General features: G+C 41.3%; 1 protein-coding gene and 1 pseudogene across 1 annotated transcript in view; one reads left to right on the forward strand and one right to left on the reverse strand.

Moving 5' to 3' along the window:
- Rad54b (RAD54 homolog B (S. cerevisiae)) overlaps positions 1–14,037 on the reverse strand; it is an 87,705-nt gene extending 73,668 nt beyond the window's left edge. Inside the window, exons 1-3 of the mRNA XM_013512842.1 lie at positions 13,933–14,037; positions 12,968–13,115; positions 8,360–8,525 (exon numbers count right to left, since the gene is read on the reverse strand). Of these exons, the coding sequence (XP_013368296.1) occupies positions 8,360–8,525; positions 12,968–13,099 (298 nt within the window). The 5' untranslated portion in view covers positions 13,100–13,115; positions 13,933–14,037. The remainder of the gene's footprint in view (positions 1–8,359; positions 8,526–12,967; positions 13,116–13,932) is intronic.
- A 148-nt stretch (positions 14,038–14,185) lies between these two features.
- On the forward strand, positions 14,186–16,429 carry LOC102013413 (annotated as a pseudogene).
- The last annotated feature ends 1,557 nt before the right edge of the window (positions 16,430–17,986 follow it).

The raw sequence follows: 17,986 nt of genomic DNA on the forward strand, positions 1-17,986 counted from the left end.
AAAAAAAAAAAAAAATCCGTAAAATTCTAACTTCTCTGAAAATGTATAACCCCTCTGAAAATATGTCCAACCATCTCCATGGACCTAAGATTCATTAGAAAAACATGTATCTAATCCCTGCACCACAGAAAGATGTATCACTCTTGTTCATGTATGTCATTAATCCTCCTCTGGGAAAAGGGGGACAGGATAGGTTGGATAATATATACCAAATATAAGTAATAAATACCAGTGTTTTACAGTATAATGTGATATCTATCATTCACAGTAACCTACCATAGATTTTATGCACAACTAAACAGCTTGACAGCCCCAAACACAAAGTAATGATAAGGAGACAGAAACATTAACCACCTTGATGTGATCAGTACATATTGTATACATGTATTAAAATATCATACTAGGGGCAGCGGCTAGAGCTCAGCGGCACAGTGCCTGCCTAGCAAGCATGAGGTCCTGAGTTCAATTCCTGGTACCCAAAAGAAAAAAATCATACTATGCCCCATAAATACGTATAATTACTATACAGTGATAAAATTTTTTTAATGTTTAAGAGATGAAAATTTTAGCTGGGCATGGTGGCACGCATCTATAATACCAACACTCAAGAAGCTGAGGCAGAAGGATCAAAAGTAAAGCCAGCCTGGTCTACACAGTGAGTTTAAGCCCAGGATGACTAAATAGTGAGATCTGTCTGAAAAGTTGTTTTTTGTTTGCTTGTTTGTTTGTTTTTGGTACCAGGAATTGAACTCCTGACCTCAGGCTTGCTGAAAAGTTTTTAAATGAATAAAGGGATGAAAATATTAAATACCATGAGTTTATCATTATACACTATATATCTGTATGAAATCATCACTGTATCCCATAAATTCTTACATTAAAATAGTAACTTTTTGAAGCACAATTTTTTTAAAGCTCTACTGTTCGCTACTACATTCCTCTCATCCTAAAATGTATCTTCTTTAAAAAGGAAAAAACCAAAAAGCTTCTCTGGTCCCCTGCCATCCTTCAAAATACTACTTTCTTTCACTATCAAACTTACTTTCATACTTTCCCTTCCATTCATTGCCTCCATTTGCCTAGTCTCACTCGACACATGTTCCTTACAACATGAATTTTGTTTCAAACAGTTCTGAAACTATTCTCTCAATTATTACCAAAACATGCAAACAGTAATGTTCTGGTGGCATTGTCTTGCCTATGTGACTTTTTAAAGCACTTGGAAGCTGTTAGATTTAGCCAAGGGACTCAACTACAAAACACTACAAGCTTCTCAAGATCCCTTCACTCAGGCATACAATGTTCTTGAATTCTTACCGTTGATATAAAGCCAACAAGAGAATGTTCCCACCTTTGTATATCACAGTTTAGTGAAAGGAGTAGGTAACTATATAAAAGATAAGTGCTGGGAATATAGCTCAGCGGCACAAGCACCTGCCTGGCAAGTGGGAGGTCCTGAGTTTGATTCTCAGTACCAAAGAAAATAAGATAGTGTGGCCTCACTGCAGAATGAAAATCAAAGTTAAAGGAAGTATTTCTCTTTTCTATAGAAAGTATAGCTCTGAATAGTCTGTATTAGCTTCTGAATATTCTGTATTAACTTCCAACAATGCTGTAACAAAATATCACAAACTGGGCTGCCTACTAAAACAGAATTTAGTCTCGGTCTGGAGAGGAGATGTCTGAAATGAAGGTGTGAGCAGGCTATGACCGCTCTAAGGCTCTAGGGGAGAATCCTTTGTCTCTTTCCAGCTCTGATGGCTGCTAGCAAGCCATGGTGTTCTCAGCTTGCAGTTATGCTATCCAATCTCTACCTTCATTGTCACATGCTCTTTACCATCTCTGCTTCCATCTCTCTTCTAAAGACATCAGTCATTGCATTTAGGATTTACCATATGCCTGTGTGATTACATCAGCAAAGATTCAGTTTCCAAATAAGGCCACAGCATTGGTGGTATAGTGGTGAGCTCAGCTGCCTTCCAAATAAGGCCACATTCATGTATCACAGCTAAGAACCTCATTGTATATTTTAAGGAAATTGACTTCAACTTACTACTTTTCCCTTTCCTCAGGACTTGATTTTTCTAAGCCTAGGCTCAAAAGACTGAGCAGGAATGTTCATGAAGAGAAAGTTTCAGCAATCTTCTGGGATTCTTATGCTTAATTTGGAGAGAAATCACCAACTGGTAAAGTGCAGCCCCCTTAATGTTAGCAGCTCTGGTCCTTGAGTGCCGTTGATTCTCAACCCTCATTGTTACAGTTCCAAGTTTTGATTGCCAGGACCTCTTAGCCCTTAGTGTTATACTTGGTGCTACAGTTAGTTCCAAGCTTTGAGTGTCAGCAACTCCTGGCAGCTTGCAGCCATCCACTACTGTAGCTCCTCAGCAGCCACAGCTCACAGCCCCCTTGGCAGCTTTCTGGAGCTTCTCTAACAGCTTCTGGCACATCTCAGGGGTTTTTCCATAGGTTTCCACAGGTCTATGCTCTTAGCTCTGCACTGCTTCGCTGCTCACTAGAGCTCTTCAGCAGCCCTCTACATGCCAAGCATGCTCAGGGCTAATACCCTTTAATGTTACCAGCTCTTTCTTAAAGCAACTAGCTCAGCCCACTTTACCGGAGATTAAAGGCCTGAGTAGGCAATCAGACCACCCAAGTGATACTGTTCAGAGGCCTATGCTGTAGCACAGGCAGAGAGCACACAGAAGTCCCCTTAGACTAACCCAAGAAGTGTGAAGGAATGCTGCTTATGTAGAGAAAGGGCGGGCCCATGCATGTGTAATCTCCTGCTTCTCCTAGAACTATTTAGGGACTTTCAAAATAGTGGCAGAGGAGGCAGGATCATCTGGAGAGGTTGCAGGGTGAAGTCATCTGTATATAAAGGCTGCTGCAGCCGAGGCAATTATCTCCCAAAGCAGCACTGGGAATTCTAGAAGAGGTTCAGCTCTCAATGGTGATAGCTCAGCTCAACTGCAGAAGTGACTGCTTGATTGACAGTTACTGTGAAACAGCAGGTCTGAAGTCAAACTACCATGGCTTACAATGACTGTCCGGGAGTGGTGGAACCCTGATCATGGCCCAAAAGGTTCTAGGGGCTTCGGGATGACACTGGCAGGCCTTGGTCAGTCCCTGATCCGTACCCAGTCTGGCACAGTCCTCTAGCCATTCCTCAGAGAGGCAGCAACAGCACCTGAACAGCTTAGAGACAAGGAAGGGCACTACAGCTGTTGCCAGCCCAAGATTCCTATCAGGACTGCAGTAGCGGGAAGCAGCCCAGAGGGTAGTTGCGCAGGCAACTGAAGAGGTAATAAGAAGATGCGGGAGCTAGTCATCCTGGGTCACCCTCAGCGCAGTGAGGTGAAGGGGCCTGGTGGCTGTCAGTGAAATCACTGACTGCGCAAGTAAAAGAGGAAGGGTTGGGGCTTGTTTTTTGGGCTGTGGTATTTGGACCAAAACAAAGAGAGAGACAGATACAAGTGCGCCATTCTACCACAACCCCCAAAGACTGCACATTCCTTGAGCATTGGGGGAAGTCACCGCAGGCCTCCATCTTCATTCTCACACGAGGAATATTATCTATAAACATGTAGTGTTATAAAGAGACTTGAAGTGCCCACTGAAGTTAAAGGAAATGCAAATGTACTTATCAGGGCTCTTTCAACTAAGAAGGAAACCAAACATAAACTACCTTACATGAAGTAGTATTACTACTAACCTAGATACTAAATATTACAAATTAGTATTAATTTTGTTTGGTATAGTAAGGTGATTGGGAAAAAACTGAACCTAGGGCTTCCTACATGCTAGACAAGAATACTACCTCTAAGCTACACCCCCAGGACTATTTCATTTTATTTTATTTTGAGGCAGGGTCTCAATAAGTCAGAAAACATTTAAGAAATACATGCTACAGCTAGGTGTGGTGGCACTTGCCCGTCATCACAGAACTCAGGAGGCCGAGAAGCAAGCTAGGAGGCCAACCTTGGTTACACAGTGAGGTCAAGGCCAGCCCCGAAACTACAGTGAGACCCTATCTCAAACCAAAAAAAGAAAAGAAAAAGAAATACGAAATGCACACTGAAAGTTACAGATGAAGTAGCACAGTGTATGAAAAGATTCAGTGAAAAAGAAACAGAAAGAAAGAGCAGAGGATGTAACTCAACACGCAAGCACATGGCTAGCATGCACAAGGTCCTAGGTTTAAGAAAGACAGCAGGAGTGGTAAGCAACAGAGAAAGAGCCTCTCTGAGATTGGTGTCCAGACACCAGAAGATAGCCACATGAGGAGGAGAAGGAGGGAGGTGGGTCCCAAGGACCCAGGAAGGATCAGAAGGGAGGCCTAAAGCCCACAAGGAGAGCAAAGACAGAAACTTCGACAAAGAAAAAAGTGTGTGCTTTCTCCCTGAGCCTGGACTCACTGCCTGGGAGGGGAGGCTCGAACTAGCAGGCACACGGTGACAACTGGCAAGAGGTCTCCACAGAGAAACACAGCAGTGGCAAATAGCAGTAGATGCAGTGGACTACCTGGGACTGGTGAGTTATTCAGGTTCAGTCATCCCCGGGAGAGGGCGATGAGGCCGGAGCCATCCTGGAGAGGACCCAACTGAGCTTGGAACTCACAGCAACAGCCGGTCCCATCTAGTGTTCCCTAGTGTCACAGTCAGGGAGCAGAGCTCAAACGGCAGGAGGTCAGGGAGCCAAACTCAAGCCAGCAGGGACCCAAGTTCAAGTCGCAGGAGGCCCATGGACTGCTGTGGACTGAATGGGTCTGGTTCCAGTCTCATGGTCAGAAACCAGCCTGAACTTCAGTGGAACTAAAGATGCAGGCACCAGGCGTGGTGGCGTACGCCTGTAATTCCAGCACTCAGGAGGCTGAGGCCAGAGAATCATTGCGAATTCCAGACCAGCCTGAGCTACAAAGTGAGCTCAAGGCCAGCCTGAACTGCACAGCAACAGCATCTCAAAAAGACCAAAAAAAAAAAAAAAAAATGCAGGCTCACAGGGATTATCCACTACCCCGCTATTAAGCTACAGCTGGCTTGCTGGGCTGAACCAACTTAGACCTGGACTCACCAGCCCACATTATCTACCAGTGACAGCAGAGACACACCCCTTTAAAGTGGACTTTTTTTTTATTTTCTTTTTTTCTCTCTTTTTTCTTTTTGTTGTTGTTTTCTTGATTGTTCTTGTTTTTAAATGACTGTGAACATGGTTTCTAGTTTTTTGTCGTTGTTGCTATTTTGTTCTGTTTTTGTTTTTCTTTCCTCTCTTTTTCCCTCCTGTCTTCTGGACCAGTTTCCTAAAGTTTGCATGATCTGCCTTTGTCCTCTAGCCTTGCTTCTTTTTTGTTTATTTGTTATAAAAATATTATAAAAAATATTTTACAAATAGATATAAAAGTTTAAAATACAATCTAAACACAGTACGGTTTAAACAGTCCCTTAACTTTGACATCCCACTTAAATAATGGCAGGCCTCGTGTTGGCCTCCAAAGAGTACAAGCTATGATCACTTTTTCATATTTGGGTCACCTATTCCAACAGACAATTTACCCAAACTGTTTAGATCAATCTAAAATGATTTTCAGACTATTCAGTATTATTAATTGGCTCCATCCAGATTTTGGACTAATTTCTCTGGTGTTATTGTCATTATTCTTCAAACAAGTTATTTCAAACTGTTTTGTTTTCACACATGGGTCATTTTAGGCTAAGGGAAGTTATATGATGGCTCAGCCTTGCTTCTAATCTCTTCCTCTTCTTCTATTTCTCTATTTTTCTCCTAACCCATTTTAAATTTTCTCCTAAGAATAAAATCGCTATACTGAGGTCTTATTTACTACATATAATTTTCTAGTTTGTTTTAGATTTTGTTATATAACCACAAATCTAATTCATCCTCAGTAAGGAGGGGAGGAGCAAGGGGGCAGGGAGACAAAGGGAGAGAGACAAAAGGAGACGGGGAGGGAGAAAAACAGAAAAAGAAAAAAGTAAAATATTAATACCTGCTGAATGTAGGGTGTTAACCAGATTAGTCCCTTAACTTCTCTATACGTAGGAAATTTCTCATATTAAAAAGGTGATGTGGGGACATGGGGGCATATTTTAAGTGGAAAATACAGGCTTGCACCTCAATTCAGAATGGATTAGATTTACAATTTAAAGGATGCCAAAGGTGATATCCTTTATATACTAATGTCCTGTACATACTGAACGTCTCTCAATCCTATGCTTTTCTATATGCTGTATCACTCCCCTGCAACCTACCAAAGAGAACAAAAAGCTTCTCACAGTGCTCTTTTCCCAATACAACCTCTCTTTAAATGAGAGGCAGGAGAATATCAGGAGGTTCCTAAGCCCTATGAATGTACTAAATCAAAGAAGGGATTAAGGGATTAAGGGTTGAGTTAAACTAATTCTCTAATTTATCTTAACTCTTATCTTAATTTATCTTCTCATATTGACAAGGAAGAGAATAAGAAACTACCATAAAACACAAATAAATCCCAAGTCAGAAACACATAACATATTACAAAGCTTAAATATCGTTCACTGGCAAAAAGAATAGCTGCCATGATGCAGGGGGCCTCACATGGACTATTATCTGCCTCAGCCTCGACAAGAAAGAAAAAAAAAGGATGGGAGGATAGAATAGCTACCTATCAAGAACAAAAGGGAAAAAAAAAGAAGTAGGAAGAGAAACAAGAAAAAAAGGACAGCAAATCAGTGAAATAGGGCAAAAGATGAATTGACAAGCTCAGAACTCCTCCAATTGATACCAGCTCCAAAAGGCTTTCTCAGACTCATCCTGATACTCATTATACCTTTTGAAAAGTTACAGGAAGCACATAAGCGGCGCTAGGATAATGGCACATCAGGAAAATACAATTCTTCTCTGCCCCGACAAGAAATGAACCCATTTATAGGCAATGTTCATTCATCATCACAAAGTTCGAGAACCTCCTCCAAAGGGTTAAGTGTTAATTAAGGGTTAAGATACTTTGCCGATCTGCACTGGTATCACAAGGACAGAAGTTACTATTCTTTTTTTTTTGTTTTTTTGGTTTTTTTTCCAGTACCAGTAATCAAACTCACGACCTAGCGCTTGCCAGGCAGGTGCTGTGCTGCTGAGCTAAATCCCCAGCCCCAGAAGTTACTATTCTGTAGCCCAACAGATGGGGCTGGCTCCCAGAATCTGCTGATTCGACCAAAAACTGAATGAAATGCAATTTGGAAAAACATAGTCTTAATAATGCCTTTCAAAAAATAATAACAATAATAATGCCTTTCAGCTAGGTGAGGTGGTGCACACCTGTAATCCCAGCACTCGGGAGGCTGAGGCAGAAGGTCTGCCATGAGTTGCAGGCCAGCCTGGGCTACATAGCAGGGTCAAGGCCTGCCTGGGCTAGATGGTGAGATCCTGTCTCCAAAAAGAAAAAGCTTAAAAAAATAATAATAATCCTTTCGTAAGTTCAAATAAACATCTGTGAACCACCTAATTATATTGTACAGTTACCTGAAAAATAACCTTACCGATACAAAAAGAATCATAATCATTATTTTAACTCAATTCAATAATATATATTAAATGCTTGTTTTCTTGCAATTATTTGCCTTAATAATTCAATTCTTACTGATTTTAAATTACTGCAGACTACAATAAATTCACAATTTATTCAAGTTTGTCTCTCAATTTTTTTTTTTTTTCCCCTCTTTTTGAGACAGGGTCTCACTGTGCAGTTCAGGCTGGCCTGGAGCTCACTTTGTAGCCCAGGCTGGTCTCAAACTCGCAACGATCCTCCTGCCTCAGCCTCCCGAGTGCTGGGATTTCAGGCGTGCACCACCACGCCTGGTTCAAATTTTAGTATTAACATATTTATCACAAAATTTTTAAATCAATTTTTGTTTTATGGGTGTTTTGTTTATTTGTATTTTTTGAGACAGGGTCTTGCCGTGTAGTTCTGGCTGGACTTGCACTCACTATGGACCCCAGGCTGGCCTTGAACTCTCAGTGATCCTTCTGCCTCAACCTCCAGAGTGCTGAGATTACAGATGTGTGCCACCAGGCTCTTAAATCAAAATTTTAAATGCAATTAATTTTGACCCTTAAAGAAAAGACCATTACTTGTCCAATACATTTACAATAAGCAGGCTTAAATATTCACCTATTATAAAGTGCAAAATGTCAATTACTATGTGGCTATTAATCCAATCACTAAATAATTTATGACAACAAAGTATCTGAATTGCCAACAATGTAGACATACTGCATCAATAATTATCAAATACAACATATTCACTCTTAAATAATCATTGAAAGGTCAAGTATAAACCTCATCAGTAAAGAAGCATGTTCTTACCTGCATGAGGTGGATCTAACGATGCCACTGCAGATGATTCCAAACAATACTTTTCACTGGAATTATTCCTGTGGTTATTTTCCCTAGTGCATCCTTCAGTAGGCAAAAGGTTTGAGCTGCACACTCTAGGATCCCCTTGTGACTGGAGAAGGGCATTATTTGCAGCACCCTAAAATTTCAAGCAGAAATTAAATCTAACTTCCCACATTTTGTTTCTTTTTAAAATTAAATTATGCCAGGCATGGTGGCGCACACCTATAATCCCAGCACTCGGGAGGCTGAGGCAGGAGGATCACTGCAAGTTCGAGACCAGCCTGGGCTACAAAGTGAGCTCAAGGCCAGCCTGAACTGCATTGTAAGACCCTGTCTCAAAAAGACCAAAAATAAATAAATAAATAAAATAAAAATAAATTATGTTATCAAAGTTGAAAAACACGACAGAATGAAAATTATGCTTACAATTACAGTGCATTTTAAAGAAAACTTGGCCAGTTTTTAAACAAATCACAACATGCCATTCTTGCAGTCAAATCCTCTTTTTCTTTTTGAATTTCTCAAAACTAAAATCAACACTTTTTCCCACTACTTTGGGAGCTGAACACAGTGTCTCGCATAGATAAGCATTCTATTACTAAACTACATGCCTCAGCCTCAGGCCCCCTGCTTTCTGTTTGAGACAGAGCCTCACAATACCTAACACACTACAGCAATAACCGCACTAACACATTCATGAGGACAAGTCCTTCGTGACCTAACACCTATTAAGGCTCTCACTTCTCAACACTGTTACATTAGGTATTAAGTGTCCAGTACATGAATTCTAGGGTACACACTGAAATCCCAAGAAATTACAGTAGCGCCCCTTTATCCTTGGGGATAGTTTCGAAAACCCCCAGCGAATGTCTGGAACTGCACATAGTACTGAACCCTATACATACTATGATTTTTCCTATATATAGAAACTTAAAGTTGAATTTATACATTAGGCACAATAAAAGATTAACAATAAAGTAATAAAAAATAGAAAAAATTATAACTATACTGTAATAATCTTTCTCTCAAAATATACAAATGTACCTTCATCTTTTAACTTCAAAGAAGCACTTTACAGCTTGTTTGGCACATGTGAATTGTCAGCATCAGTACTCTTGCGCTTTCAGGCCATTAAGCAAAATAAGGATGGCTTGAGCACAAGCACTGTGACACTGTATTAACCAAGACAAGCTACTAACCAAAACAGCTACCAACTAACCAGGGCCGCTGGAGCACAGACAGCATGGATATGCTGGACAATTCACACCCTGCACACGACAAGTGGGCTGCTACAAGACTTCACCTCACTACTCAGGAAGGCACACAATTTAAAACTTATGAACCGTTTATTTCTGGAATTTTCCATTTAATATTTTTATAGCAAAATTCAATACAGGTAAGTGAAGTCCTGGAAAGTAAAACTAGAGATAAGGGGGCACCACTGTAGTTTCAGGTAGCGCACTTGAGGCAGGAAAATCACAGTTCATATTAGAAGGTACATAGTATCGATTTATTCCATTGTTAGAGATTAACTCTGATCACTCGGATTAAGGTGGTATCTGGCAAGTTTTCCTGCAAAGTTACTTGGTAACTTTTTGGAGACTCCTATAGGAGATAACTGACTACTCAAATATCAACATTTCCTGATCAAATATGCACATTCCAGTTCTGACAAACACTCTCCAACATCATTATTTCTATTTTAAGCCTTATCATCCCACTACTGGGAAAAGCTTACTCTCTCCCTCATTTACTTACTCACTTTTTATTTATTTTAGTATGGAGTCAGACTGTTATACTAGTCAGTGAGCTATAATCTATTTCTGTATTTAATTTGATGTTCGGTTTATCCCGGATTTTTATCAGACCAATCAACTATAAACTTCTAAAGACACCAAAAGAATAATTTTTTTTTTTACTGTGGGTTAATCAATCTAAAATGAAAAATTGCCAAGCACGATGGGATGACACCTGTATTCTAGCTACTCAGGAGACTGAGGCAGGAGAATTGCTATAAGTCTGAGGCCAGCATGGGGATCACTTGCACCCAGGAGTTCAGGCCAGCCTGGGCAACATAGTGAAACCCTGTCTCTACGGCAATTAAGAACAAAAATTTAAGATTAATGAATCAAAGACATGACCAATTTGGCTGCTAAAAGGAACACTTTAGGCTTCTCACGTTACCTTGTTTAAAACTGCTGTATAATTTAGCAAAGAAGGGAAAAGCAAAAAAAAAAAAAATATATATATATATATATATACATACATATATAAATACATACACACACACAAAATAGTTAATTATACGGCTAATTTCTTTTAGTTCATTGAAAAGAAAGGTTTGTGCTAATATTGTTTGGACAATTAAATGTCTATCTTCTACTCCCAGTAACTAATTTAAAGATCAATACAAAATGTTTTAACCATTGTTACCCTCCCATTATCTTGTTTTGAAAATTTTTTTTCCTCTTTAAAATAAAAAAAAGAAAGAAATTCCTACTTTATTAGTTTTAAAAAGTAAGGGTGGGAATGGTAGCACCCGCCCATAATCCCATCACTAGGGAGGCTGAGACAGGAGGACCGCTACAAGTCTAAGGCCAGCATGGGCTATATAATGAGTTCAAAGCCAGCCTGATCTTCAACAAAACCAAAATTAAATTAAAAAAGAAAATAACCATTGAGTTTACTGATACAGTTAAATGAAAAAAATGAGAAACCAATATTTTGGTCTGGAATTAATCCTTTGAAACTACATCAGCAGGGGCTGGGGGTTTAGCTCAGTGGCACAGCGCCTGCCTGGCAAGCACAAGGTCATGAGTTTGATTCCCAGTACCAGAAAAAAAACAAACAAAACAAACAAACAAACAAAAAAAAAAAACACGAAATTACATCAGCAATGGGGCTGGGGATTTAGCTCAATGGCACAGCGCCTGCCTGGCAAGCGCAAGGTCATGAGTTCAATTCCCGATACAGGAAAAAAAAAAAGAAAAAGAAACTATATCAGCAAAGAAACCTTAAGAGAAGGGTGTCAAGATAATTCAATAGGAAAAGAATAGTCTTTTTTTTCAGATGGGGTCTCACTATGTAGTTCAGGCTGGCCTTGAATCCAGGCTGGCCTCAAACTCATGATAATCCTCCTGCCCCAATTTCCCAAATGCTAGGATTACAGGCGTGCTCCACCAGGTTCAGCAAAAAGTCTTTTCAACAAACAATCCTAAAACTGTCCTCCATATGTGAAAGAATGAAACTGCACCACTATTTCATACCATACATGAAAAGTAACTCAAAATGGATCATAGACTGTAATGTACGAACTCTAGAAGAAAATACAATAGGAAGTATTCAAGAATTCCATATATTTTTAGTGAGACCCTGTTTCAAAATAAAAAATAACTGCCTGGCAAGCGCAAGGTCCTGAGTTCAACTGCCAGTACCAAAAAAATTAAAAAATAAAAGGGCTTAGAATGCAGCCCAGCCAGGTATGGTGGTGTATACCTGCAATCCCAGCACTTGGGAGGCTGAGGCAGGAGGATCCCCGAGAGTTCAAGGCCAGCCTGGGTTCAAGGACAGGCTGAACTGCACAGCCAGACCCTGTCTCAAAACAAAACAGAATATAGCTCAGTTCAAAGGCCCTAGGTTCAATCATCAGTACCATACACAAACAGAATTTGATCCCCATAAGTGTGAAAAATACAGAAGCAGAAAAGATGGATTGCCCATTTTATATTTTTCTATGTACATATGACCTTAAGTCTTGTACCTAACAAAAAAGGGATCCTTCTTAGAAACAAAAAGCATATGGTGACATTACTTCCAATAGTCCTTTTTTTTTTTTTTGTGGTACTGGAGATTAAACCCAGAGCCCTGGGGCTGGGGATTTAGCTCAGTGGCACAGCGCCTGCCTGGCAAGTGCAAATTCGTGAGTTCAATTCCCAGAAAAAAAAAAATCCAAAATCAAAAAAAAAAAAACAAAAACCAGAGCCTTCACACTGAGCTACAACCCCAGCCCTTTTAATTTTTTTATTTTGAGATAGGGTCTCACTAAGCTGCCCAGCCTCAGCTCAAATTTGAGATCTTCCTGCCTCCGCTTCCCACAATACAGGTATGCACCACCATGTCCTGCTTAGTGTTCACTTTGTATAAATTAGAAATAAAGGAAATGCTTGGACTAATGATACAAATCATTATTTATGTTTTCTTTCCAAACCACCTTAAAGTTTTCCATTATTTATGTGGTAACTTTAAAAGGAACCCTGTTGAGAGTGATTTTTAAGATTCTCCACACTCACTCTTGAAGAGTTGATTTACTCTTACCGAAGGTTGATTTTAGCGGCTGGAGATGTAGGTCAGTGGTAGTGTATTTGCCTACGATGCATGAGATCACATTCGATCCCCACAGCGCAAAAACACATAAAAGTTTCTTTTACAAACTTAACTGCATGTCGTTCCACTTCTAAGATTTTTGGAAGACTTTTGTCAGAGATACTGCAAATTCCTATAGGCAGTAAGTAGTATTGATAACTCTTTAAATGTTCTCTTTTAAAAACACTCCTGTTTTACGATTCCTTTATTTTATACCTCTAACTTCGTGTCTCCATTCAGTACTGTAATCTCTTCATTCAGACTTAGATTGGTTCTTCCTGGTGGTATAAATTTTGCTTTTTTGGAAGAATTCCCGTGCAACTGGCTCGGTGCTGCAGATCGCCTCATCTTCAATAGTACTGATCTGAAAAAAAAAAAATAGTACTGATCTGAAAAATACAGCAAACACAAGTCCTCCGTGAGTCTTCTTAGAATTACCCCCAAATGTAAACACAGCTCTCCACTACAACCGCTTCACTGACTATACTGTGTGTGACACAGTATAGGATTGAACTCAGGACCTCAGATGTGCGTACTCTTCACTAAACTATATCTGCAACCCCCACGATACATTTTTGGGGGCTGTTTGTTTGTTTGAAACAGAGTCTCACTACATAGTTCAGACTGGCCTTGAACTCACTTATGTAGCCCAGGCTGGTTTTGAACTCATGGCGATCCTCCTGCCTCAGCCTTCTCAGGGCTGAGATTACAAGCGTGCGCCACCACGCCGGGCTGTTTCAACCTTTTGACTTCCAACCACATGAGGCAGTAATTATTTCACTTCACGCCTTAAATCTTCCATTGACTCTATGATTTTGCTTGCAAAATCCTCCACAAAGTAATTAATAAAAGGTTTTAGAACGAGGATACAGGCGGTCGGGGGAACCTGACCAGTTTCTAGGTAAAAGCCCCTAAGGAAGGCGCTCGTTCTCGTGCATGGTTTGCACTGTCACGCTCCGCGCCCTGGGGAAACATTTCACGGTGCAGGGAGCGAAAACGGTCCGGGGGACCCGAGCGCAGAGGAGGCAGAGGTCGCCCGGGCCGCTCCGCGCAGGCGCCGCTCTCACCACCCGCGGCTGCACCGCGGGCCAGCCGGGCTACCTCGCGCTTCCCAGCACGGCTCCCGCCGCCCCTTCCCCCTCAGAAGCCACTCTGGCGCCATTCCCCACTTTATCCCGCACCAGCCTACAGGCTACCGCAGCCTCCCGAGCCTTCTCGTATGGGACGCACTGGCGAGAATCTGACAGACACTGCACACCACCCAAAACAAACGGCGAACCGATAGCCTGTCACTCACCACCCTCCGCGCTTAAGACGCCCGCCTTCCCGCAGCCAATCGAGGAGGAGTCTCTGCGCGTGCGCAGTACCTCTCCGCTACGGCGCCTCTTCTGGTCCAATCTGATCGAATGTTGCCGCATCCCTGCGCGTGTGACTTTGCGCTTTCCTTTAAATGCTTCGCAAGTTTGGGCGCTGAGCAGGAGCAGACTTCATGGCGGTTCTGCTGGAGACGCTTTGGGCGGCGTTGTCATCGGCTTGTACACAGAGGAGCGGCCGCGAGCTTACCTGAATTTCCTGAAGTTGTGCGAATTAAATATTTTAATTATTGCCTTATTCACAATGTACAGAGGGATTTTATCATACAAACCGGCGATCCTACGGGTACTGGCCGTGGAGGGGAGTCAGTTTTTGGTCAACTGTATGGAGATCAGGCAGGCTTTTTACGAGGCGGAAAAGGTGACAAGAATTAAGCACAAGAAGAAAGGCACTGTGTCCATGGTGAACAATGGCAGTGATCAGCGTGGATCTGTTTATTACTACAGGAGAAAATCTAGATTATGGTGTTCATACAGTGTTTGGTGAAGTGACAGAAGGCATGGACATAATTAAGAAAATTAACAAGACCTTTGTTGACGAGGCTTTTGTACCGTATCAAGTTAACAAGATGGGGCTGGGGATTTAGCTCAGCGGCGCAGCGCCTGCCTGGCAAGCGCAAGGTCCTGAGTTAGGTTCCCGGTACCGGGAAACCCCCCCGCCAAAAAAACGATATCAAGATAAATCATATAGTGATTTTAGATGACTCACTTGATGACCCTCCTGATTTATTAATTCCTGATGGATCACCAGAACCCACAAGAGAACAATTAGATACCGATCAAATAGGAGCAGATAAAGAAATTGATGACTTCAAAGGAAGATCAGCTGAAGAAGTAGAAGAAATAAAGGCAGAAAAAGGCCAAACTCAAGCTATTCTTTGAGGGTTGGTGGGAGACCTACCTGATGCAGATATTAAACCATCAGAAAATGTGCTGTTTGTGTGTAAATTGAATCCTGTGACTACCAATGAGGATCTGGAAATAATATTCGCAAGATTTGGCCCAATAAGAAATGTTATCCAAGATTGGAAAACAGGAGAGTCACTCTGTTACGCTTTCATTGAATTTGAAAAGGAAAAAGATTGTGAGAAAGCATTCTTCAAAATGGATAATGTACTTATAGATGACAGAAGAATATGTGGACTTTAGCCAGTCTGTTGCAAAGGTCAAGTGGAAGGGAAAAGGTAGGAAATACACCAAGAGTGATTTCAAGGAGTATGAAAAGGAATCGGACAAACCATCTAATTTGGTTCTGAAAGATCAAGTAGGGTATCCATGCACGATGGCGCACACCTGTAATCCCAGCACTCAGGAGGCTGAGGCAGAAGGATCTTGTCAGCTGGGAGACCAGCCTGGGCTACAAAGTGAGCTCAAGGCCAGCCTGAACTGCATAGTGAGACTCTGTCTCAAAAAAAAAAAAAAAAAAGACAAAGGCTACACTGAAGTACAGAGAACACAGGAGATGCTCAAGACATACTCTATTTCCTATATTCTCATCCTGTAGGCTTTTCCGGGAATTTTTTTTTGTATGGGGAATCAAACTTGACCTTGCGCTTGACAGGCAGAAGAATTCTCACACAAAGGACTAAAACCAATCTATCTGGACCTGCTAATGCTTCACAAACAAAGGTAACCAACAATAGTTTTTAAATGAAGCATTTGTGTGGTTTTTTTCTTGGGAAATAATCACAAATCACCCTATCAAGTTCTTGTGCTACTGATTAAGCTTTGTTCTCAAAAGTATTCTGCATCTCCCATTAATTTTGTTGATGTTTTGGTACCAGAAATCGAACTCAGGGTCTCATGCTTGCCAGACAGGCTCTGTGCCTCTGAGCTACATCCCAGCCCTGTTTACCTTTTGAGACAGGGTCTCACTATGTAGCCCAGGCTGGCTTCAAACTCAGGCTGGCAATCCTCCTGCCTCAGCCTCCCCAGTGCTGCGATTACAAGCCTGTGCCACCATGTCCAGCTCCCATTAATTTATAAATACCACTCAAAACTTTCTAACACTCAAAACTTACATAAAGTGGTTTTGCAAATAATACATATTTTACCAAAATACACTTTAAAAAAAATTTTGGCACTGAGGATTGAAAAATCAGGCACTTCAATGACCTACATCCTCAGCCCTTCTTTAAATTGAGATGACACATCACTAAAATTAACTAAATTGCCCAGGCTTGGCTCAAACTTGAAATCATCCTGCCTCAGCCTCGCAGTGTTGAGATTACAGGTATATGCCACTGTGTCCAGCTAAAATTACTTAATTTTGAAGGTTTGTGGTCTTATAGATCACAAGGTATAGAAAGACAAACTCCTCTTCGATCTGGCTCCCTTCTGCAATGATGAACACAATGTTAAGTTTTCCAGCTCCATTTCCACATTATGAATTAATTCTGCTCAGCAACGCTTAACTTAAAAAGTACCTTCTTACCTGCCCAAGATAAAAGGTAAAGAATTAGGAATTAGCCAATGGGTTTTAAATCCCGTTTCTTCCAGCCATGGTGGCCCACAAGTTATCCCAGCACTCTGGAGGCTGAGGCAGGAGGATCTGGGCAAGTTCAAGGCCAGCCTGAACTACATAGTGAAACCCTGCCTCAAACAAAAAACTCCTGTTTATACATTTAAACTCTAGCTTTCTCCAACTGTAAAATTAGGATTAAACCTCCTTTGCTGGGTTGTTATACTGAACAAGACATGTGTACACAAGTTGATCAGCGTGGATTCCTTCCCTTCTGACATATCTAAGACTTAATCCAGTCATTTTCAATGTTCCTGGTTATTAACTTGCTTGTACACTGATAAACTTACCTTGGCTGACCTGCACTAAGGGCATTAATCTAAAAGATTTAAATGGCAGAAACAGTTCTCTGGTATTTCTCAAAGATTATATTCAGCTTAATGCTTTAAAAAATTCAAGAAGTAATTTATCTACATACAGTCACATGTTCTCATTTAAGAAACACACTTACTGCAGGGCCTGGTGTTACATGCCTATAATCCCAGCACTTGGAGGATGGGGCACGAGGATCACCTGGGCTACATAATTCAAAACCAGCCTGAACTACATAACAACAAGACCCTGTCTCCAAAAAAAACAAGTATTAGAGGCTGTGGATATAGTTCAGCGGTGCAGCACCTGCCTGGCAAGCACAAGGTCCTGAGTTTGATTCCCAATACCAAATAATCAATCACTCAATCAAATAAAAATTAAAGAATAAAAAAAAAGAAACATAGCTACCTAGGAAGTTATTTTACACATATTTGTATCAGGTATCGGGCATTTTTTTTTTTTTTTTTTCTTTTTGAGACAGGGTCTCCCTATGCAGTTCAAGCTGGTCTCAAACTTGTACTGCTCCTCCTGCCTCAGCTTCCAGAGTGCTAGGATTACAGGTGTCAGGCGTGCACACCCAGCTTAGGAGCAAATTTCTAATTCTACCTAATACATAAGAAGTTACCTTTAAAGCAGATGAGACTATTAATTGTATAACTGAATGGGGTTTAGGTCATCTTGGTACTACAGGCCAACGGTCTGTGCTCCCTAAGATCCCCGTTTAAGTTCTCACCCCAATGTGACACAAGCTGGGTGCTCTGGGAGGTGACCAATTCCGATCAGATCACAAGGGAAGGACACTCAGGATTAGTGCACTTACCAGAAGAGGGAAACACCGGAGCTGGCTCTTTCTCCAAACGCACACTGAGGAAAGACCACGCACACACACAGTAAGGCGGCCTTGCCAGAGCCCATACGCACTGCGCCGTAATCCTGGCCTTCTGAAGCCTTCAGAACTGTGAGAGAATCTTGCGGCTCAGCCCAAGCAGTCTACGGTACTCTGCTAGAGCAGCCTGAGCAGACTAAGAC

The sequence above is a fragment of the Chinchilla lanigera genome, unplaced genomic scaffold, assembly GCF_000276665.1.
Source record: "Chinchilla lanigera isolate Chin_1 unplaced genomic scaffold, ChiLan1.0 scaffold00016, whole genome shotgun sequence".
NCBI classification, from domain to species: Eukaryota; Metazoa; Chordata; class Mammalia; order Rodentia; family Chinchillidae; genus Chinchilla; species Chinchilla lanigera.